This window comes from Corvus brachyrhynchos, unplaced genomic scaffold, assembly GCF_000691975.1.
Source record: "Corvus brachyrhynchos isolate BGI_N302 unplaced genomic scaffold, ASM69197v1 scaffold114, whole genome shotgun sequence".
Classification (NCBI taxonomy): domain Eukaryota; kingdom Metazoa; phylum Chordata; class Aves; order Passeriformes; family Corvidae; genus Corvus; species Corvus brachyrhynchos.
This window is the reverse complement of record NW_008238337.1, coordinates 446,689-471,230: the sequence shown is the minus strand read 5'-3', so window position 1 is coordinate 471,230 and position 24,542 is coordinate 446,689. Positions and strand designations below refer to the sequence as shown.

At 41.8% G+C, this 24,542-nt stretch overlaps 1 protein-coding gene across 4 annotated transcripts in view; it reads left to right on the top strand.

Annotated features, from left to right (window-relative positions):
• Positions 1 to 24,542, top strand: part of ADGRD1 (adhesion G protein-coupled receptor D1) — a 137,901-nt gene that overhangs the window by 24,531 nt on the left and 88,828 nt on the right. For all 4 annotated transcript variants that reach the window (XM_017734747.1, XM_017734746.1, XM_008634004.2 and 1 more), the window contains 2 exons: positions 260 to 335; positions 3,810 to 3,951. In XM_017734747.1, coding sequence (XP_017590236.1) covers positions 260 to 335; positions 3,810 to 3,951 — 218 coding nt within the window. The remainder of the gene's footprint in view (positions 1 to 259; positions 336 to 3,809; positions 3,952 to 24,542) is intronic.

Sequence of the window (24,542 nt, the reverse complement as noted above, 5' to 3'; positions counted from 1 at the left end):
GTTATAATTGATGGCTTTACCAGCTGATTTTGGAGGTACAGGTGTGCAGACCAGGGATCCTTCTATTTTACTTTTGGTGTCTGTGCTGTACAATATGGTCACACTTTTTTCACTTGAAAGAACAATCAGAACTCTGCTAAAGCAAAGATGTGAAGGTCTGTGTAACTCAGGGCTCTTAAGTCGGAGCTTCAGGCTAGGAGAGAAGTTCTCTTGCTTAGAACCGTTGCTCTGAGGAATGACCCCTGTTCCCTCTCCACAGCCTGGATTACCATCGTCAGCCTGCTTTACCATAACATGCATTATTTCTTTCATAACATCGACCCTATGGACACCAAGTAAGTATCTCAGAGCTCTCAGGAGGTAACAGCTTGCTCATTACCTTAGTGACAGGACTGTTTAAAGGTATATCACTATCAGCTGTAAACAAATTACGAGCCATAATCCTGGTTCTGCAGTGTTGAGGGCGTGTAGTCATTAACTAGAGAGAGATTAAAGTTTACATTACGTGTTTTATTTCAGGTTGTGATAAAATAGATTCCCATAGCGACATGTTTGTCTTTCTTTGTCTTCTCCTTCCATTCATCAGATCTGGTACTAGAATGTCATAGTTTTAATCTGTCTCATAAAAGGAGATTGCATCTTTTCTCCTGGCACAGATAAAGACAAAGCTTGCACTTAAATGAAACAAGTAAGAAAACATAACATCCCTCTCTAGACAAAATCTGAATCCTAATCCTGGAAACCCATAAGATGATTTTATAACAGGAGACCAGACAATTCTTTAAAGACCTTTTGTTTTATGTACTACCTCAGTGAAATCATTAGCAGGTAAGATAAAGTAAATGCGGAGCTGTATAACCCTCTGCAGTACAGCTCCCCAGGGGATTTTTGCAAGGCCATTCATGCAAATCACTACACTTTCCTTTTAAGCAAGTATATGGCTGTGTTTTCATTCGATTTCCACTGGGGTGTGTGGATCAGTTTACACTTCCAGTCTTTGCCACTTGGGCTTTTTGCTGGGTTGATTCTGCCAGCAGGAAAGGTGCAGCATCTCAGCTCCCATGAGTGTCAGGGAGTGCCTCCCTCTCCTTGCCTACAGTTCCTTGGGAGGTCATGGAAACTCCTCTGTGAACTTCAGGCTGAAGAACCCCTTCTCGACTGATCCAGATTGGATCACAATGCAAATTGATCACGCTGAGATAATCACACAGCGATTACTAAATGACATTTCTAAATCAATAGCAAGCTGTGCTGTTGTTTGCCCTGCTCTCTCAAGGAAAGGACATTTAGCAGAGGACTAAGAGGGAGCTGTGGCAGCAGTGTGCAGTATTTCGTACTGACATGAAGAAATAGAGGCAGTAACTTATGAGAGCTTATGTTTTTCAAAGAGGAGGATCAATGCAATTTATTAAGGTAATAAGATATAATCTCAATTTTTCAATGGAGGAAAGAGAATTAAAATGATCCTGACTTAGGTCAAAGTTCAGCAAACACACTCAGATTAAAGATGCTGCGTGTCAAAGCACTGTGTTTAATGCATTGTCACAGATCCTGGGGCTCTGACACAGCAAATGAAACAGAAGTGTCATCTTTGAGTACCTTCCCTGAAATCTGTGGGACAGGAGAACCTGAAGATCCATTCCTGTTCCTCTGAGCTGTGTGTTTTTAGCACTCATTTTGGGAAGGAAGGGTCTGCCCTGTCACAATGTGAAAGAGAAACACAAGGACACGGGAGAAGAAATGTTTCCTAGATTTCTATAATTAATTCAAACTGCTTGAAATGTTTGCAGTATGTAATGCACTACAGAATCATGTCTATAAAACTGTAGATTCAGGTCTGTCCAAAACAGCATCTAAAAAAGTAGTAATACAGGGAATGCTGCCTTAGCGATTTTTCCTCTGTGGAATCATACCCCAGGTACTCAAAGATGTTTTAAAAATAGGTATGCACTTCTCTTCTGCTTGCTTTTCTTTTTTGTGCTCTACTATTTTAACTTTTTTGCTTACTTTTCAGAAGAATAACAACTTCTTCTCAGAGTAGCTTGTTTTAAAGAGTTTCTTTTGTGTTCCTTCTAGCACTGGGCTGCTTAAACACCTGTAATTTGAAACCTGTCCTTTTGGGTTTTTTTGTGGTGGAAAACCAAAACCAAAACCCTTGGCGCTTTTGTGCTCTACATACAGATGACTTCTATTTTCAGACTACATAAATATCAGTTTCTAAGGGGAGCAACTTTAGATTCTTTACCCAAAAAAAATGAAACACAGAAATGTTTTGAGCCCAGTTCTGCTGCCGTTCACACACAGTTGGTGTAAAAGTGGACCTGACAGGCAGGCCAAGGTGAAGAAAGGCTTGTGCATGCACAGAGACACGTTCTCTGCTTGTGATGAGGATTTTTCACACTTCAAAATTCACCAAGGTCTCTAAAGTTAAAACAAGCAGATAAAGGGTGTGGAAAAACGTCCATGCTCTTAATCTGTGTAAGAGAAATCTCAAAATGTCAGACGATGATTTTAACTTTGCGAGTTCCTTCTCCAAACTTAGATTTTTCATATCAGAGTAGCAAATTCTGCCTTCAGATGAACAAGTTCCTTTCACATGCCACTTACTGGGAGCAGAAGCAATCTCTGATACTGATGGGTGTTTTAAGGTCAGAACTAAGGGGTTGTGCTAAATGAGTTCTGTTCTATGTGACCCTGCCAAGGAGCCGAGTGCAGTTATTTGAATGTCTGACATGAGGTAAGTTTAGCAGTAAATGCAGTAATATTATCCTTCCATTTTTGTTTACTTTGTGTAATGAAGCTGCTTCTTTCAGTATATTTTTTTTTATAATAAAAGAAGCAATTGAATTATAATATGTGATTTTTGGTTTCATGTTTTTTTTTTTTTTTTTTTTTTTTTTTTTTGGGAATAAAAATAAGAAACCACTGAAGCAGGTGGTGGATGTAAATAAGGTGGTTTTTCATTTGGTTTCAAACTGGAGCTTTCCAGTGCTGGGCTATGTTTGGAAACCCAAGCTGGCGGTTAATTCACCAAGGCTCAAATTTCTCATAGTAAAACCCATTCATCCTCATGCTCAAGAGGCAGAGGACAGCAGTCCTTTAATCCTGCACAGTTTGTTACTGATAGCGTAAAAAATTTTACCCTAAAGTCACATGGGTCTCAGTTACTCTTAAATGTGTGAAAATGCCAACCTCATAAGTTTTACCTTAAAATATGGGTTCTTATGTACCACAAAATTACTCTCCCCTAGAATAAATGCATTTCCAGGACTAATCAGATATTTAGTCAAGTTCAGCTCTTTGTATTGAGACCTGTCTTTCCCTCCAACAAATCTAACTGCACATAATCTATTTTTCAAGGTAAAGCTATAAATTGTTTCTAAATACATTCCTGTGTATATGTTTATGTGGGTTTTGTCTGTGTGTCTTACACACTGATACATCTGTACCATCAGCCAGCCTGAAACCCCCTGCAAGTTTCCTCCTCACTTTACTCAGGGCAGTTTTAGATGCCTTTGTAGGATTCTCTCTAATTACCTCAAACACTTTCAGCAAGGCTTGTAAACCTTTGCAAAGAGGAACAGAGTGAAGGAGGACCTTTGATATCAAGTTTCCAGGTGTCCCTGTGCTTTATAGATATGGCTTCTAGTTCTGTGGGACCTTTTGTGGCCAGACCTCACTGCCCTAGACAAATTAATTGGCTTGAATGGAAAAAGGAGGTCCTGTGTCCCTTTGGTGTGGGTGTTGTGTATGAACTAAAAAAAACCAGTTGTTACTTTTCATCCTTAATATATTTACTTCTTTCCAAGGATTGCTGAAGCTGCTGCCTACAAAGGTTATATGATCTCAGCAAGCAGTTATCTTATCTCCGTCAAAGTGGAACCTCTACCCAAGCTGTCCTACAATCTGTCAGGATCTCCTCTCATCACCATCCAGCTCACCCACAAATTGGTAAGCGAAATGAGAACCGCTGGTTTGGGCCGCGCAAAACTTCGGTGCCTGGGATGATTTCTTTGTATTTCTCTCATGATTTTTGTGGGCATTTTTAGTAGCACTTCAGATGCCATTTGTGGCTACAATATTATGTTTTCCCCACCATTATGACTTCTATATTCATCAGTGCAAGAGGCTGATAAGTGCTCATGTTGGAGAAGAAGGTGAAGTGACAGGTGCAGCTTGAGACCTTTTGTTTCTGTGTTCCATGGGTGTGTCTGTGCAGTCTGCAGCAGGCTGGGATGAAATGCTGTTTTCTCCCTGGAGTGGTCAAAAACAAGAATTCTCTTTTGGTTTTTGCTTTTGATCATAGTCCACACTGAGATAACTGAGGGGTTTTGATGCCTCCAATCCCTGTTCTGGTCTGAACTGCCCTTTCTAGAGAGCAGAGGACTCTGAATCTGAGAAATAAGAGCCAAAAAATACAACAATCTGAGGAAACTCAGAGAAAAGTTTGAATAAAACTGATGAATTTTGGTACCATGTTTCAATTTCCCCAAATTAACATATGCCGTCAAGAAACTGGGAAAATAGCTGATTTTGTTTGCTCCTGGAGAAAGAGGAGTCTCTTTGTCTTGCCAGTGGAATGGAGAAGAGCTCAGATTCTGAGGTGCTGGGAGGAGGCACTGCAGCATCTCTGACCCACTTACAGCATTGAACGGGAACGGCAAGGAGAGATTTAAATTCTTAAACATTTCCTAGAATACATCTCTTAGATGTTCTTCTGAATATTTTATCATATTTTCCTTTTAAAGCTGTTTTCAAGCCAGTTTATTTTCTTTCTGCCGGGCTTTTGATAAAGATGGAGTAAGCTACAGAAAACATGAAGAATCCCTAAGGCCCAGGAGTGAAGTGTGTTGTTTTGCTGACAGTTTTTCAAACTCGGGACTCCTAAATACCCCGAGAGGCCTCTTAGAGGTGGGCACTTGTGAAGAGTGGATTTAGTGTAGATCACTTACAAAATGCACTTTGCTTTATTTACCCAGGTTCCTCCTCATGCTGTAGTTATGATGATTTACTGGGAGGCTGTAAAAAACCTGTGGTTTTTTTCCTTTTCACTGTGAAGATGACTGGGATCACATCTGGGATACAGATAAAATCTAACATTTATCAGGCATCTTTCTTTGTTTTAGCCAGCAGAATCCCTGAGAATGTGATATGAACATGTCTAATTGTATCCTGTGTAGCAGATACAGGTGGATTGGGAGCTTCAGGCTCCACCTAGACCAGCCTGTGCTTTGTGTTTCGTGTTAGAAGAGTGGCTGGTTTCTCTGACAGAGCTCTTCTGGCTAATTACCAATGCAATCACAGGCAGCCAGCTCTTACCTACCGTGGTATTCCTGCAGCTGCTTCCACTCTGTGGAATGTTCAGGTCATACTAATCAGGCTGACACCTGCTCAGGTGGGACTCGGGTTTGGTTTGTGATGCAGGTTTTGTTGTGTGTATGTGTTTAGGTTTATTTTTCTAAGTTTATTTTTTAAAATTTTTGCAGGAAATGGGCAAACATCCCATTCTGAGAACAGCATTGAAAAAGTAGCTCAGTGCTGTTCTAAATCAGTCCACAAATACATGTAAATATGTTTGTTTTTAACGTTCTGAGTTTTAACGTGGGGAAGTGTTTCTAAATGTGCAGAGAGCATGATCTTGAATTCTGTCCAGCAAACTGTGCTGGGATAATAAACGTGGTGGATTTTGCTCTCAGGCACAGAGCCCTGAAAGGAGATGGGCAAAGCACAGCTGTGGCACCCCTTGACTCACAGAGAACTCTTCCCCTGCTCATTTAGTGTCTCCAGCAATCATCTCCTGCTGGCTCTTGCGTCTTGTTATCTGGGACAAACTTGTTTGTTTGGCTCAAGTTTAAGGGGTGCAATGAAGTTCTTCACCAGAATGATTAGAAAATTCATTATCTCATTGTTTATTTTCCCTCTGGACAATTTGTATGTTTGAATTAGAAGCTGCTCCCACCTTGGACTAAATAACCATTTCTTCAGTATTTTTCAAATCAAAACTGTATTTTCTGTGCTGGTTTCAGAACCTGATTTCAGTGTTATCTGATAATGAAACACTTTGCTTATCTCCTAGCTTGACTTATAAAATTCCTTTTGAAATTCCAAATCAGATGTGGAAAATCCAAATGCTAAAAACCTTCAAACAGCAAAACATTCTGAAATCAGCAAATTTGTTCAATCAGAAAATCTGTTTTGACATCATAAAATATTTTATTAAACTTGTTGTTTGCCATATTTAATTTATATTGTTTTCCCAGTGAAAAAGTATAATTTGTCATTGGAATAACTGTTTGAAAGCAGAACTAGGGATAAAAGTTCGTAAAGAGAATTAATAAAGCTGTAGTTTGAGGTCTGGGCAATGGGAATACATCTAGTTACCTGTTCTGCCTTTCTTGCATGTTTTTTATTTTTTATACTTGCTATTAGTGTGAATTTGCTGAAGAAAGGTATTAATCAGTGAGCAACAGAACCAACCCAAAAGTCTTTGTGTATCTTACATCCAGATTCCAAACCCTGTGAGTAATCTTTAGGAGCAAAGTTGTGCTGTGGATAGAAATGCACGGAACATTTGCCAGTGGGGAAGATGGGTGGTAAGGGCTTGCGTGGGATGTGTGCAGCTCTGCCAGAGGGGGATGCACTCAGAATTTGATGGGAAGACTGCTTGCCTCTGACATCTGCAGCTTTGAGAATATAATTTCTCATTTGGCTTTTAATTGATGGTTTAGTATTAAGGAAGGGATGAATAGATTATTCCAGCTGTGGGTGAGCATGGCAACGCTGGGCCAAACCTGTTCTCTCTCACCCTGCTGTGCCTCCAGTGAATTCCATGGAATAATTTCAAACAATATAAATTCATACAACTGTGAATTTACTTAAGGAAATGACTTAAGCAAATTTACAGAAGTAAATTCAAGTGAATTTACTTCAGCAGGTTGGGAAATGTGTCCGTGTCCCTGGAAACTTTCAGAGGACAGCAGCACAGATCCTTTCTGTCATGGCACATATTATTTCCCTCTGAAGTGGTTTTGTTTGGTTGAGAAAGGCTCCTCATGAAATAAAAGCAGAATTTAATATGTAGAAGAAATTCTGACTGCAAGATCACTGTGTTAAAGTATGTGCTTGAAAGAGTAACAGCCAAGTTATTTATCTAAGTTTATGATTGAATAATATGTTTAAACTTAGAGCATAAAATCTGGCTTAGAAACCTGCTTCATCCATTAAAATACTGCAGTAATGGGAGAAGCATTTGAAGTGGATACCATCCCATTCTTATTGCTGTTTGTTTGTTCCACATAATGTTCTCAGTTTAACAGAGGAAAGTGTAATAAGAAAAAGTAAAAAATACCAAGTCCAAACAAAGAGTTTTTCTTTATTAAAGTTTGAGTCTGACTTCTTAATTCCCCTTCTTCTAATGCGAGTAGGAAAAATGCCAATCACTGAGCAACAGAAAACAAAAGGAAGTTGAAATAAACCATGTCTATTTTAGGAAATAGTTACAAAGAGAATGTCTGTGAACTGAATATCTCCTCTTGAAACAAAACTTCACAGAGCATTTATCATTCCACACCTTGGTGAGTTAAATCTCCTCTTAGGCAGGGGTTTCTCTGAAGTTGTCTGCATTTCTCACATAGCTCTGAGGAGCTGCTGAGGTGAGTAAATTTCTCTTACGTTTTGAAACACGAGGTATTCCAAACTGGGACTTATGTCTAATCAATGAGGGAAGAATGCAGGGAATACCTGTAAATGATGTGTCAGTGCTTCCTTTTGTAGAGAGCACCGTGGGGCAGAGGTGGTGCCCAGCCTGGGGAACCTGAAGGCTAAACTGGGGCCGTGGAGCTGAAAAGTCACCCCAGAGTTAATAAACAAACTGTTAATTCAGGGTGCAAGGACCAGGGAGACCAGACTGGACTCTCCTCTGTCAGAGAGGAGTAGGACAAAGGCATCAGCAATGACAGCACTGATGTCCAGGCTCACGCTGGATTGATTCCCACAGGACCAGCACTGCTGGCTGACCTTCCTTCTACCCACAAAGCAGGCACAACATTTTCTGGTCAAGCTTCCACAAGTGGAAAATGGCTTTCTGACTAAAAATGAAATTTCTCGTGATTCAGGATGAATAAGTCATCCCAATTTTTTTTCACAGGATTAAAATATTACTCGTTTAAATTCTCCTTACAAAGAGGAGACTCACTGTGGATAGGATAGAGATGTGTTTTATTACTTGCAGTGTTTTAATCACCACTATTCTGACAACACTTTCTTTTATCTGAGACAAAAGTTAATACACAGTTGCAATAGCCAGTTGTTATTCAGGAGGATTTCAGGGACAGACAGACTTTTCTTTTGACAGATTTAAAAAGTGGTGATGCTCTGCCCTTCACCAACTTGGATGAACCACTGTCTCCAGCAAAACAGGTAACAGAGATCCGCCAACACCTTCAGGGTGTGTGGGAGGATGTGAAGACTGATGGTTTGTAGCTGGAAACAGCTTAGTCCTGACCTGTCCAGATGTTTTGTAGTGAGTACATTTTGTAAAATGATTATCTGAAAAAAAATCTGTTTCTAGCAAGATGTTTTTCATAGCAGGAGCAACTAGAGAAGAACTAACATTTCACTTCTGTGATCCAAGAAATTACAGCACAGGGTAGAAATTTAGAAGAGATGAATGTCAAGGCTGAAATGCATCACAATGTGCTCTGGAAAAACTCAGAAGAGGCATTGTGTCAAACTGCTCCAGTATTTTGTCAAACCCATATGGCTGAATAGTGTAGACTATGTAGCATCAACCTTGATTTTTGATTATTCTGAAGTTACATCTTGGGGATAAAGTAGCTATACGCTCTTGTGTTTCAGGCAGCTGTCTTTCAGCTCCTAGAAGCAGCAGCGGGGTATAAATCCAGGCATTTTTGGAACAGAGAGGGCACAGAACTGCCACAAAGAATAAGGTGATGAGACAAGAGGGCAGCAGCCACACCCTGGGCGGTGCAGCAGAGCTTAGTGCTCCGTGGATCCCTCACTCTTGGCTGGCACTACAGAGAAAATTGCCTTACATCTAGAAGAAAACTTTTTGTACACCAGTTGCAACCACTTCGAGTTTTCTCCAGGGCTTTATTTTCTGTTTCCTCTTTGCAGAAGGGGACCATGTGCAGCTGCAGTTTTGGAGAGTTATAAGCTCCTGGCTGTTGCACCCTCTGTGAGAGTCCTTACACGAAGATTAGATGCAAATTGGGAATTCTTAATGCAGCTGGTTTTCCCTCAGATATAGTTTGGGGCAGTGCCAATTTAAAGAGTTGTTTGATTCTGGGCAAAAAGGCATGTTTAACTAAGATACTACCAAGTCAGGATTAATTCAGCATTGTTCCATCTCAGTCCTTTGCTCCACGCGGTTCATTTTAGCAAACACGGTGCTTGGGGCGTTTTCTGCCTGACCCTGAGGTGTTAATCCTTCCTACCATGCTCTTGCAGTGAATCATTAAACAGCTGCTTCTCTGCTCGTTTTTGAGGAGCTGACTCTGCTCCCCATCAGAGCCCCTCTGTGACCCTTCCTCCGCGCTCCGGCAGCGAGGCTTTATCAGCTTCTGCTCTCGATCCCATCTCAGGTTCTGTTCCGTGACTTTCCCGAGTCTCCGGGGCCAGGAGCGCTGTGGGAGCAGCCCCGTTCCAGTGAGAGCAGCCCCGGCATTCCCTGGAGGTGGTGAAGTGCAGGCACGGACGGAGCTTCCCCTCTCTAAATTCAGCCCCATTGACAGGGAAGTGCTCCGCATCCTCCTGCAGTTCAGGGACATTGTTCTTTAATTTGTCCCTTTCTCACTGACCTTTCGATGAGGCAATGGGACTTTTGCCTTTAAAACACACCCGAACGTCCTCCTTTTCTCTTTTTCCTGGGCCTGCAATATCCCGAGGTTTGCTTAACATCATTACTGATAAGAAAATAACATAAGGGAAGAACCGATTCCCATTTGTACGCAAACACTAGTGCTACCATGAGAGAGACAAATCAGTGTGGAGCCAATTAATTTTTATGGCAAGTTAAGTGTTGGCCAATTTATATATTGATTGAGGAAAAACAATGACTCTTGCCCACATCTGCAGAACAAAGGTATAATTTTTCACTGGATGGACTTTGACAGAAACAACTTGACTAAAATAGAATCAAAACTGTGATTCTTGCAGAATGTACCACAATCAGGCAAAAAGAAAAAATAATAATAAAGCTCGTGATTTAAAAATCAATGCAAAGTTTGACACTTCGTTACACAAGTTAAATCCTTGCTGTAAAGAATACAGGAAATCCATTAAGTTCACATGAGAAATGAACATAGTTGTAGCTAATTTTCTTGCTTCTGGGCAACTTTAAAACCCCAGTGGTCATTATGATGAAATACAGCACCTCTTAACAATACAGCAAGAGTTTTCTATTGTTAATGTTATTAACAGAGACATCACAGAACTTATTTTCTCATGGCAATCCATTCTAACAGCCTAGAACTAACAGAAAATATAGATTTTCCTCAAGCACATTGAAGATGGCCTGCCCTAAGAACCAGGATTGCCTTGTGATAAGCTGTAATTCACAGAAGGTGTAATTTCCATGTCAAAACAGGCTTAAACCGTTGGAGACACAATACTTTGCCTGCGTTATCACTCATTTGCCATGAAACAAGTCCTCAGTATTCCTTTGTAAGAGAAATAGCAGGATAGGGGTAGTAACGGGAAATGTATTAATTTGTCTGTATTTCTGTGTCACAGAATATGAAAGTTTTTGAGCATGGAACTCCCCCGTTGGCTTTCAGTTAGGAGGGACTGGACCAGGAATGTTTGAAAGTTGCCTATTGGCATGTCAGACACATTAGACATGAATGATGAATGTGAAGGATTTCAGTATGGTTTTGTGGAAACCATACTGAATGTTTAGTTTATCATAATGAGGGTTGAAAAGTTGTCTTCAACTTTGCTGTTCTGTTGATAAAGGAAACGTGGGCAGTTTCCAAAAGGAATGAATTTATTGTTAGGAAGAGGAGGATTTGAAAACTCTGCAAGTCCACTTAATGTAAATTGATTTCCTCTCCCCCCAACATTAAATATTCACAATTTCTGCAGTAAAATGTTGTGAGTATTGCCTTGGACCACTGAGTGGGAAAACTAGAACATGATCCGCATTAAGAGTGGAATACTCACAACCCTAATAGAAAAGGGGGAAGTTTGAGGGAGAAATACCAGTTTTACAGTCTAATAGAGGCGAGCTTATTGCTCTGCTGGTGGCATTAGCAGCATTAGCTCAGAAACAATCACACTTTTTTTTTTTTTTAATGAATTGGACCCTTTTTATTGCGCTCCTGAGCTGTTGCGTTTAGCCAGCAAAGGGCAGACAAAGCACCTGCTCAGCAGTGGTGGGTGGGTGTCCTTTGCCTTTCCCAGGGCTCAAGGCACCTTGGTCCCAGGAAACCCAGAGGCCCCGGGTGGTGCCCGGCAGCTCCGGCCGTGCCGGTCACGGGGCAGCACCGCGCTCGGTACGGGCTGTGTTGCTGGAACAGCTCCCTCCAGAACACTGCTGGCAGCCAGTCCAACAGAAATAAAACCTTTGGCTTACGAGGAGCGTTAATTTTAGCTCAGAAATGGCAGAGGAGTCATACTTTAGGGAAGCCAGTAAAGAGAAGATGGTAAATTTGGGGTTTTCGTTCCCTTCCCCACCAGCCGTTCCCCCAGGCTCTTGAGCTCCACTCCTTCTGGTAGATAATGGCATTAACAGCCAGAAACAGACTTGGAGTTGTTGTTCTAGCAGGAAATGTGCAGCTGCTGAGGAGGGATTTTCCCGGTTTTTTTTAAAAGAAAGAATAGAGTAGAGTCCTCCCCAGTTTGAGAGGCAGCACAAGCTGGCTCAGCGGCCGGATTCCATCGGGACAGGGCCAGCCAAGGCGAGCTGCCTCCGTGAGTCCCGAGCCAGCTCCGCATACCTCCCTCCGAAAATTTCAGTCATCTCGAGCTTTCATTTAATGACTTACACATTTAACGACTTACACGTGCTCTGGAAGGGAACGCGCTCTCTGGGTGCGGGCAGGGCTGGGACCCTCACGCGTTCAGTTTGACAGGCACAGGAGGGGTGGGATCCCAGGGCAGTGCCAGGGGCTGTGCTGGAGCTGGGCATTGGGTAGTGCTAAACCAGGAGAGATGTAGGAGATGTGAAAATCATAAATAGACAAACCCCATGAACGAATAAAATTACATGGAAATAAATTCCATAAATTTGCCATTAAAAAAAAGTTGGATAAGTTTAAAGATCCAATTCAGAACATTAAGCTGTTCTTTCAAAAAAAGAAAATATTGCATTTCCCTTTTAAATTTCTTTCTTTTCCCAGCTTTTTAATTTTCTAAGTATTTTTTCTTTGAGAATTATTTTTTCTCAGATCACTGGATTTTAATGTTTTGCTTTTATTTGTTCTCCTAAGGTTACATCTGGACTTGTTTCATGCATATACCTATGGGAGTACAGAATATGCTTTATATAAAGATGAGTTTGGAAATCCTTATGAAGATAAGAAAATTAATGAAATTAATTAATTCAATTAAAGAAATTAGCTAAAAATCTACTGGCTGATTTCAGAGAAATCAGAAATAGATACACATTTTTAATAGTGGTTAAAATAAATTCTCAGGTTTAGTGAGAGCAAATCTAATGTGGTTAACTGGTAAATAGGGTTTTTTTGCTTGTCATATCTGTATTTATCCTAATTTAGTCATCTTAAAGTCTGCTATTTATTTATTTATGTGTATGCCTAATGTTAAACACTGTGTTGCTGTAAAATAGGCACGAGCTGGAGTGCAGTGCCAGATAATTTGGGACTAACTAAACCTGAGTGTTTGGTAGAAGGAAGATAAAATGATCCATCCTAAAATTAAACTACTTGCATTTATTTTACATATGGTGCACTGTGGGAGAACTTATGGGGTTAGGCTGTTGCAATGTACAGGGACAGATCATGAAAGGATTTAGGGTGGAATTAATGCCTGGATGCTGGTGAAAAATGTTCAGTCACGAGCTTTTAGTCCAGTGTAAATCCTTGACTCCATTATTTTGCATTCATGCCAACCAAAGAGCTGTGAAATAAATTAATCCTGTGCAGCACAGCTCAATCTCTGTTCAGAGTCGTAACTGGTGATATCACCAAAGGTTTGGAGGTTTGGCTGTGAGCTCCTCAGGACCCTCAGTCTGTACACAGGAGGAAGGGGAGAGGTTGTGTAAAGCACCAAATGTCTCCCTGCGTCAGGGAGGTTGCTGTGATGTGTTAGGGGCTGGTAAAAGAGCTCCAAGGTCTCACATCCTCACACAGCACCCACGCACAGCAGCCACTTTTCCCTTCCCTAGCGTGGCCATCAGGCAGGGAATGTATGAACTGATTGCTCAAGGAGATATCTAATTAGTAAAGCTGCAAGGGAAAAATTATCCTGTGGCGCTTTGGATCAGTTCATGTTAAATTGTGTGTGAGTTATGCTGCTCTTTGTCAGCAATTTTTACAGTAGCCTTTTTATTTGCCTAAGGATGTTTTAAATAATTTCAATAGCAAGAACTCCAGCAGCCACTGCTGTCTGTATTCTTCATTCCTTGTCCCTGTCTGCTATGATAATTGACATCAAATACAGCTTGGATAGCCAGCAGAAGAGTAAGTTTGGAGAAAGCACCAGACACACCAGGGAATTCAGTTTTCCTGAGTGACTTTGTAATTATTCAGCTATGCTGATGAAATTTTACTGATTCCCATCTGTTATTAGGGATGACAGTTCTACCCTCAAAAAGTTTTGGAATTTTGGATTTGGGAGAAGGCTTTTTTGTTGGTTTCTTTGGGGTTTTTTTTCCACCTCAACCTAAAAGTAAGCTTTCTTGATTTTTGCATATGGCAGACATATGATAATTCTTATATAGAAGTATTACTTAAAGACCCTCAGAACTGGATTGATTTTTCTTTATCAAGGAAGTGAACTTTGCAATGTAATGCTCTTAATTTGCACTCCAACTAATTAAAAACTAGAACAGTATTGAATTTTTCTTCTAACCACTGATTTCTCAGTTTCACCTTCTATGTAATGGTTGTTTTGTGATTCATACAAAACTTTTCCTCCAGATTTATTTCAGTGTTAAAGTCCCGATTCCCATTTATTTTGGTACATGAAACTCTTTGTATCAACATGATCTGTTTTCTAGTCAGATGCTTTTGTTTGTTCTCACTCACACTGGGAGTAAACATCGTTATAGAAATGGGCTCAACCTTTAGTGGGACCAGGTTCTCATATGGAGCCAGCCAGCAGAGTTCACAGGGGGGAATAAAATGGGGCCAGTTTAGACTAACTGGACATTCCCAGGTTATTGAATAACCACTGTACTTCCAAAGTGGCCAAAACTTCCCAAAATGTGAGTGCTGCAAGCCTGGTGAACACTGCAGTGAAAATTCTCCTCAGGCCATTATTTCAGAGTGGCACATCAAAGCTTTGAAGCTTTAACTGTTAAAATGAAGTTATTCGGTGAATGTAGAGCACATTAAGGGAGGAGGCTGAAATGTTCCCTTTCTTGGTCCTGCGACTGCAGTGTTGAGTCCTCCCGAACTGTCACCAAGGAGCTGTGACAGCTCCACGTGTTTCTTCTCCTTGGCAGAGCAGTTGGGCTTTATGTAAATTCCTTTGAGGAGCAGAAATATTTACATTGAAAGTCCGCCAAGAGTCCGACGAAGCGTTAGTGGGGTATAGGAGGCGTGGGCGAAGGAAGAAAACCATCCAGGGAATAATCCAATGGAGCACAAGAAAACGCAGCACAAGCCCCGTTCCGGTCCCAGCCGAGCCCCGGCTCCTCCGGGAGCAGCTCCCGGGGCAGCTCCCGGGCGGGGCTCCGCGTCCCCGGCGGGACCGAGCCCGGCAAAGCCGCCGAGCGCCGGCAGCTCCTTCCCTGCAGAGCCCGGCCCCGGGCGAGCCCAGGGGAGCTTGGAATCTTCGGGGTCAAAGCTTTGCTGAGTGAGGTTCAGTGAGGTGCTCTAGGCCTGGTCAGGGCTGCATTCCCAGCCAGGCTGTGCTGAAGGAGCGCACCTGGACAGGCTGAGGCTCCTCAATCCCTGCGGCAGGAGCAGGTTTCTGCTCGGAGCCCTGCAGCAGGTCTGAGTCTGGCAGGGACAGTCCTGCCCTTCAACCCCGCTGGTGATGTCTTACCAACAGGGAATCTCCTGCCTTAATTTCTTTTGTGCATTTCTCTTTAGGGCTAAAATAAACGGGAATGCAAAAGCAGCATGGGAGGGGCCAGTTGGGAGGGATGAAATGGGAAATCGTGTGCAAATAGTTCAGTATACAAGTCCCAGAAAACCCTCTGAAGGCAGCGTGGAGGAACCAAGCTCCTTAAAAATGTGTTATTAAAACTGATCATTTATTTTAAGAAGCAATTAACCTTGCACTTATCTTACCACCTTGAAGTACGTGATGTCACTTTAAATCACGTATTTCACAGTTAACCATACGAACATCAAACCCAAATACATCCTGTGAACATAAAACCCGAGGAATGATAGAAGAATTTCCCATAAAAAATTTATAAAGATTTTGCAGAGACTTAGTGCTTTATTGTGGTAAATTCTGTACCCAAGGGAACAAAAGCACAACTTCAGAATGTAGTATATTTCTATATTGCATATTTTCATTCTTCATAGTCTGCAGACTGTTGATTAGTTTCTTACTTCCCTTGATTTGAGTATTTTGTATATCCCAGAACTAGATTTATGTATTTGTGCTCATTCTCTGGCTTTCTCTTGAGGAAAGTTAGAACTCAGTAAATATTATAAAAAAAAAAAAAAAACAAACCAAAACAAAAAAAACCCCAAAGAACCTCACAAAAATAAAACCAGCCATAAATATTCTTCCACTTCAGAAAGAAAAAGATTTTGAGTATGCTTCCTGCAACTATCAACTAGCCAGCAGAAAACAAATGTACTGGCAAGAATATTTAGCAGAGCAGCAAATTTTAAGTGGTTACAGAAGACTGTTCCTGGAAGGCAGACTCCAAAAAGGAAGCTGTGACCTTTTTTTTCTAGGTGTCTAGTATTTTTTGATGTTTTATATATAATTGCCTGACTCTGTCTTCACTAAAGAAATGTCAAAGCACTGGAAGATTTACTGGATTAAATACAGTGATCAAATGTTTCAAGGCAATTAATCAACACAAGGACTCTGTTCCAGCGCTACTCCTCAAAGAGATGCTTTTCACTTGAACTTTCCTGCTGCACACATTTAATCCTGATATTTGCTGGTGTGCAAGTCTTGTAGAGCATAATCCTGTTACTTGATATCTAAGCTTCTGTGTCTTTCTCCTTGTATTTTCTTCTGATTCTTCGAGGAATTTTACTTTCAGGCCACAGCTTTTCTCTCCAACTTTGCAGCGTGCACCAATGCTGGCAAGGAGTTGGTTGGCTTCTGAAGTGGAGAATATTAAGCCAAAACATTGGAGGTGTATTTGCTGCCCTTTGCTCTAGGTGAAGAGCAGGCAAAATTCTTGCTGGACCTTTCAAGGGTCAGGAGGAAGGAGGAGCAGTCCAATGAGAGGGACGTGGAGTTTCACTCACTGCAGCTCCAGTGGGTTCCCATGGCAATTCAGAAATTGTGTGGGGCCAGGTCTGAGTATTTGGGTACCCTCTCTTTAAATGAATCTTCACCCTGGTTGCGTGTGAACCTCTGGGTCAGGGTGTGTTTGAGTGAAACTTGTGTTTTAACATCCCCTGTGACTAACATCTCCGTGTTTGTTCAACAGCCCAGGCTGCCTGTGCAGTCACAGAGACACCAGTTCTTCCAGGACACCATCTCACGCCAAAGTATTTGTTTAAAATGTTTTGGCTGAATTTTTCCTATTTGTCTTGATTGATAAGGGAACCTGGAGCAATAAAACTCGGGATTTTCTCAGCTAAAACCCTCCCTACGTGTCCTACTTGGCTGCAGCTACGCAGATCAGCACTCCAAGGGAAGTTCCCTGCTGTGAACATTATTGTGAGGGGAGCAGTTGGGATGCATTAAGGAACCAGAGGTGCTATTCGTGCCTGGTGTGAAGACTGCACAGATGAGATATGGAGATTTATATTTGTAATGACAGAAGCTTGGATTAGTTGCTGAGGAAAACTTGCCCCATTTTGAGTTTTCTGTAGTGTGCAGTTTTTTAAGCCTAAGGAATGCATTTAGAAAGATAGAGGAAAAAAAGTTAAAAGGGAACAATACCATGAAAGTTCTTTATTTTTCCTCATATTCCTTCTTGCATGACTGAACCAGATTTTATATGTTTTGATGGTACCACAAATGTGACATTTCAGCCGAGAGCTATAGAGCCCTGAAAATAAAAATGTGTCCTGGAACCACTGATGGATCACTGACAAGGCTGGAGCTTCCAAGCTGATGGGAAATGATGACAAGCCCTGCATACACAATTCATTGTTTCGGTCTGAGCTCCAGCCTCTCTCGTTTGCCTGACACTGCTGTGTACAGGACGTTGTCTCAGAGCACTGGGTTTCTGAGCAGGAGATGAAGATGTGTCACCCAGCTGCAGTGCACGCCAAGCTACAGCACCCCGAGTTCGGTGTCCCTTCAGTTACACAGCTCCCCATGAGGGGATCAGGGCTTGGGTGCTGCTTTTCCCCCGGTGTAAAGGACCAGGTAGGAGCCAGGCTGAGCCTGCACTGGATTCCCCTTTGCTCTGGGCAAGGCTGGCTTGGTGCAGGTGCCATTTGGGTCGGGTTGACATGCAGGGAAGGACCATCCCTGTGCCAGTGCCACCTCCCCGTGCTGCTGCTGCTGGGCTGCATCAGCTGGCTTGGGAGGTGGCTCAACCACGTCCAGTTTAGGAGTCTGAAGGATAGTATAGAGAGCAATATTTTGCATTTTGTACGCAATATGTCCCTCAACAGAACGTCTGCCAGCTGCAAGAAAACTAAATGCTAAAAATAAAGGTAAATTTCAGAGCACTTGGAAAAAAAATTGTGCAGCTTAAGCATATGGTCTGATTAGAGTCTAAGTACCTTGTATTTTGAGAACTAAATATAGATAAGTGTATTCTAGTATAGTCTATTTCATTTGAGAGTATGGCAAAACTGCAGCTCTGTTCTCTATTGATGAAAATTGGTGTTACACTGCAAATCTCACTGGCAGAAAGACAACTGTTATCAAAACATTGTCTGCTGCTGCAGCTGTGCTGTGATCAGGGTGTGATGCAACAGCTTTGTGCTCTGCCCCTCTCTGCCTTCTGCTTTGAGTCTGTCCCTGCTGAGGAGGAACCCATTGGGTGAGGATGGAGGCTGTGAAGGAGCCCAGGGAGCTCTGTCAGAGCAGGGAGGTGGTTCTGGCTGCTGTCCTAGCTGGCCCCTAGCTGACAGCACATCAGTAAATTATACCACAGTGATAATACGTTGTAGTGCCAGTAACTTTTTATAACGCTCATAAAATTCCTTATTCCTGTGAATGATCACTTTCAGATGTCAGTGTGGACTTGGACATTGGTGTGCTGCCAACAGTATATTAAGGTGACCAGATTTTCTAGGCTTCAAGTCAAGGAGAAGTAGTTTGGAGAGCTGGAAGAAGGAGGAATGCAGACCCCACCTGGGATATCGTTACAAGCCTTCAGGCAAGCCAGGAATCTCTCTCCCCTTTCTCACATCTGCCTCCTATTCCTCTGTCATACCTTGAAAGTCAGGTCCTAAATGACCATATCAAACAGCCATCACAACCTGCTGTGTTATTTCATTTAAAGTCACTTTGGTTTATAATTTAATCCTTGCCCTACATTCCTTTGGTGTAGTCTGTGTAAGTATTTTCCAGGGTTCATTCTGTCCTGCTCATGCCAGCTAAGAAGCTCCAGACTTCAAGAAAATGTGAGCAATGAGGCAGCGCCTTCCAGCACGGCTGTGCCTGGTGCTGCCAGGCCAGCCTTTTCACTTGATGGAGAACTCCAGGCTGTGGAGATGATTTTTCTCCTAAAAATGTTATCACTGGAAAGGTGTGTTAGACAAACTAAACACAGCTCTAATATCACATCTGCTTAGCAGTGCTAGTTCTGGATGGGCCAAGGAGTAATAATCACCCTCGGGAAAATGCAAGGGCACAGCTGAGCTTCAGTACCTGGTTTGCTTTCTGTTGTTTGCTTCGTGAACAGAAAGTTTCTCTTGAAATCCTTTTTGTTTCTCGCTGTAACAGAGTAAAAGATACTGGTGAAAACTTCAGGTTTCTTGCAGGAAGGTAGTAGAGGCACAGGAGCCTTAAGATGCCTTAAGATTCCACAGTCACTCCTTTGAAGTTTACTCTTGTGCTCTCATTTTATGGTATTCCTAAGGTATTTGTGAGCTTTTTTGCTAACATTCTGCTAAGTGATTTCCTGTCTTTTCCACCAAAAAAATAAATAATTGCATTTTTATTGCAATAATAAATATGCTTATTCCTACAATTAAACAATGCAAAATGAGAAGTAGTTTTGGCCTGAAAGAGCTACAGATACCTATATTTCATTTCTCCTGCATAACTAGGAGCTTGAAGGGTAATGATCTTGGTTCCAAGATCCTTAAAACAAAACTTCAGTCTTTCTGTTATGTTTGACCGAAGGTGGGCTGGGCTGTGATTGACTTCAGAGGATTTGATTTAAGCTGTTGTGGATACAGTTTTTGAAACTCATGGGAAGTAGATCCATGAAAGAAAATTTCTATCTAGCTATAAAATATGTAAAAGACTCTGGAGTCAAGAAAGGACTTTTGCAGTGACATTTGAGTAGATCAATATTGAAATAATGCAGGTGGTGTTCCTATTCTGTTACTGTATGTGTCAATTCCTCCCAGTTAATGCAATTACAGATTGCACAGATCCCTTAGCAGTGTAATATCTCCTCTCTGTTAATGATATTTGAAACAGCAGAATGTCCCTAGGAAAAACCTTGTAATGTACTGTGCTTTGACTTTAATTAAACTTCAAGCAACCTTTATCTTCTAAAAATCATGCATAAGTAAGATACACATGATGTTTAATTTGAAATAGAAATAGCATCACTTTAGAATCATCTGTTTAAAGTTACATGCATATAATTCTTCATAGGAGGAAGATCTAAGGTGGTAGTTTTTGGATTTTTTTCAGATAAAATATCGACATAAAGCAACTATCAGACACCAGTGAGAATGGTTACTTAGTTCAAGTTAAGGGCAGAAATAAATAGAAGAGTGTGGCTCTCGACTGCCTTTATTTTCATTCGTAGACATATGATTTACCAGCCATTATATTGGAATCTCTTAGCAATGGAAAACTTGACAAAGCAGACAAAAATCTGATTTATTATTAAGTCTTCATATTCTGGTACTACTGGCATTAGATTTCTTTTAAACAAATGCAAGTTAAAAAACAAATAATGTGTTTTTCTAGAGATGATGGAGAACCAAACTAATCTCGGAGAACAGCACATGGTAAGGCTGTTAATTTTATCACACACGTTCATCATGGAAAGCCATTGTGCAGTGGCAGTCAAACGTGAATTCAAACCAGATCTTCAGAAATAAGTCTTGCCTAAATAGAGTATGAGCGGAACAAGATGCAACTTTAAAAGCAACGGTTGCCCCAAATGGAATAACGTAGGGATGCACTTAAACATGTCAGATTTCCTGATGATTGGAGTGCTGTGTTTAACATTTGTGGATAGAAAAGGTGGAAATTGGGCTGAAAGTTCAAATGTGGGTCAGGGAAGTATTTTCAGCCCAACCATGTAAAGACCATTTCAGTGTGAATCACGTTCCATGTTAGCAGTAAAACTGCGCAAGAAAACCCACGGATCTTAATCCTGTAAATTCCTGTGTAAGGTAGAGGAAGAGTTTCTCTGGTTGTGTGTGGCCAAAATATTGGCTGCAGATCTTTCTTGTGTAGCTGTGTTTCATAAGATGCAGAGCCTCTTCTCATCAAACCTGACAGCTGTTGCTTGTGAAGCAACCAGAGGCTTGTAAAGTCTGTTTTAGGAAGAAAAGAAATGCAGATGCTAAACCAGAAAAATACCCTTTAAGTTGTATCAGTTGCACAAGAAAGAGAGAAACTCCCTTCCAGGAATGTTCTGTCTCTGTGGTAGCATTCAGTGCATGCTGTAAAAATGCATTCTCGGAGCAGGAGGTGTAAACAGGGCTGTGAGTCAGCCCTGCCTCGTGGGCTGTGCTCCCTCCAGCTGGGGGGAGCCAGGCACCACCTCTGGTGCCACTGGGCAAGTTTGACACTGGCCACTGGAGCTACAGTGCAGTAGGACACAAGGTCAGCTCCAGCTCTTTTAACTGCTCTAAAAATGGGAGGATTTGCCTGGCTGGGAGAAAAGATCAGTTCAGACATTGTTTTCTGCCCATTGATGATTGTGCCTCACATGGACAGATTGTAATTTTAATGTCAATATGTATTTTCCCAAATTTATCGTGGCCTGAGGCAGGCTGGTCAAAGTTTGTCTCCTGTTGTCATGAGCTTAAATGGACTTCAGCAGTGGAGGGGTTGCATGAGAAGTAGCTATTTCCAATTGGTTCTGCATAGAGGTTGCTTGGGGTGAGTCTGTAAAACAAAGCACTTTTCACTGTGACATAATCCTGCCTTTTTTACAAGTTTCTCGGACCACCCGCTGTGGCCAGAGTCAGATTCTTTGATGGTGTATTGGAAATGCAGTCAGACTGGATGAAAACATCTGGAAAAATAAGGCCCCTTGATAATTACTGAATTTTAAATAATTACCCATTCCATATTGTTCTTTGTTTTGAATTGTAATGAGGGATCATCTCAAGGTACAAAGACTTTTAAGATTTCCAGTTGTTCAGACATTGCACGATGTTTCCAGGATGTTGGGTCCCCGAAGGATCTTGGTTGAATGTGGGATGGCAACAAAATCTGTGAGGTTTTTTTATTGGTTTAAAAAGGACAGGGGAGGTGAGTACTTAAATACAAAGCTGGGAAAATAAGAGGGAGCATGAAGCCTGGATTATGGTGCGGAAGCATGAGTCGTAAGTACTGCAGTTCTTATGTAGTCTCTTAGGGTAAATGAATGACTTTCCAAATGGGCACTAAAACATCTCTTGATTCTTTCTTTGTCATCTGTATTGTCCATCCTTCAGGCCAGAAAGAAAAACAATCATGGCAACTTCTCAGAAAAACAATCAGGACAAAATTCCCCAGGTTTGTCTTTTCCAGCCCTTGTGATGAGAGAGAACTCTCCACTGTCCACGAGAAGGAAGCCCTAGGAACTATAACTGGGGTGTCACAGAAAGGCAGGCTCTGCACCTTTTTGCAAAGTTCTCACTGGCCCTGCTCCAACCTCTTTTTCTATTGCTCGGGTTTCTTTAATCCAGTTGCCAAAGAAGTGGCAGTTTTGTGTAATGTACTTATATATCCACACCACTCTGTTCACCTGCACACAGCAGGACACCCATCACTTTCCCTTTTATTTCAGGCCAATCCCCCTAAATCTAACTGGCTGTGGCAGACATTCACCGAACACAGCCCTGTTTCCACTTCGGCAAGAGGAGGTGTTTAGGCAAGGAAGGCCTGACTGCACCTCCTGAGATGTTCAATTGTGGAGGCTGTGGGACCAAACTGGAGAACCCAGCTTTGTGTGAGGGTGTTAGGGCCCAGTGCAAGGGAGGAATTGGACATAAATGCAGATAAAGACGTCAGCTGCTCACTCAGCCGTTTTTCCTCGTGCAGAGCAGAACTCAGTCTGTTCCGTACGCTGCCTGTTCCCAAGGCACCTCGCTCGTTTGTTTGTAAGGCAGAGCACATCTGTGGAGCTCTGCTGGCCCCTGGATAGGGTGATTTCATCAGCACTGGTGGAGGGAGGCCAAATGGGTGCTCTTGTTTTGCAGTCAGCCTGCGACTTTCCTCCGGCAGATCCTGCAATCAGCTCTCCCAAGCGGGGTACAGCTTTGCTCTTTAAGGTTTCCCGTGAAACATTTCTGATTTGACACAACCAGCCACTTCCAATTACATCTGCACCTTCTGTTCAGAGCAACAGCAAATACACTTCAAACAAATAGACAAGAAATTACTCAGAAGAGCAATAGCCTGCCATGTGGAAAGTATATTTGCTTCTTTGTGTCTCCCCATGCACTGAAACATTTTTGGGGGGGTGGTTTTTGTCATTACAAATTATAAATAGTTTCAGGGTGTTACTTAGGAATGTTTCTTTAGACAAATGGGTTATTTGCTCGTGTTAAAAAAAATTGCTCTGTCAAAATACCTTGAGTGCTATTGAGAGTGTTCCCATAAAACCTTGGCATCACAATTTTGAAGGACATTGTTTTTCATGACTTTTACCTTAACAACTTAGCTATTTGTCGCCTCTATTTTCCATGTTGTCACATGTGGATATGGTGACAAACAAGGACAAAACATCCACAATACCCAATTCTCTACTGCCCTCAGGAGTCACGTACATTTGCAAAGAAACAGTGTAAAACACTGTACCCTGATTTCCACAAATGCTCCCTCTGTTTCTTGCAAGTGTGGAAAAATGGCAGGTAGAGCAAGATGTTTAGAAATGTTCTATATTGGTCTGACTCTTCTCAGAGTTTAGTCTGTGCTAATATATATATAAAATCCTCTTTTTTGGGGGCAAGGTGGAGAATTCAGGCCATGCCTCTGCTCCAGGCAAAGTAAAGTTTCTTTTTCCATTCCTTGTTTTGCAATAAGTAAGCTGGAGAATATCTGAGAGTGGGGAATGCTATGGTCCAGGTGAGCAGTTCTTCTGCCTCTGTGTTCCCTTACCCTCAGATTTAGAATGCAGGATTACTCTGGGGACAGATGCATTCCCTCTGTACTTGTTTGCCTCCCAGTCCACAATTCATAGTACAAACTGTGTAGCAACTCAGCAAAATTATTGCCACACATTTCATTCACGTGGGCTGATGTTTTTCTAAGAAATTGGATTGTGCTTTAATGCTTCCTCAACAATTAGCCAAAACTGTTAGTGGTCCTGGTAAAAGTCCAGCTCTGACTAAAGTGTGAACTTAGCTGAATCACAGACCATTTCCAGTACATTCCAGAGCACAGGAAAAGATGTCCTGGGTTCTCAGAAATGTCACACAGCCGTCATCACCCCAAAGAGCAGCTCTGGTGCAGCCCAGCCTGTCTGTGCCAGTGCTGGGGCAGAAGCCACGGGAATCAGTGCTTTGGGCAAAGGGTCCGAGGTTCCTGAGGGTGATGGGGAAGGAACCGTGCAGAACATGCTCAGGAAATGTCTTCCTGAACTGCTCTGTTATTCACTCAAACTCGTAACTTTGGATGGGCTGAATTAGGTGTCATTTGTGCTGAAAGGATTGAATAGCTCTGGCAAAGCATTTATAAACCTATGTAGTACTTTTAAAATGGAAACATTTTATTCTGGTATTTTAACATGGAATATATTTTTTTTTTTGGTGACATACTGAATCTGAGTGTTTTCAGTGTTGTGTTTCAAGAGTGAAACCAGGCTCAGGGTTTTGTTACATACATGTCGGGACGTTGTATTGAAGAAGAAAATTAATTTTTTTGACAATCTAGAATATATT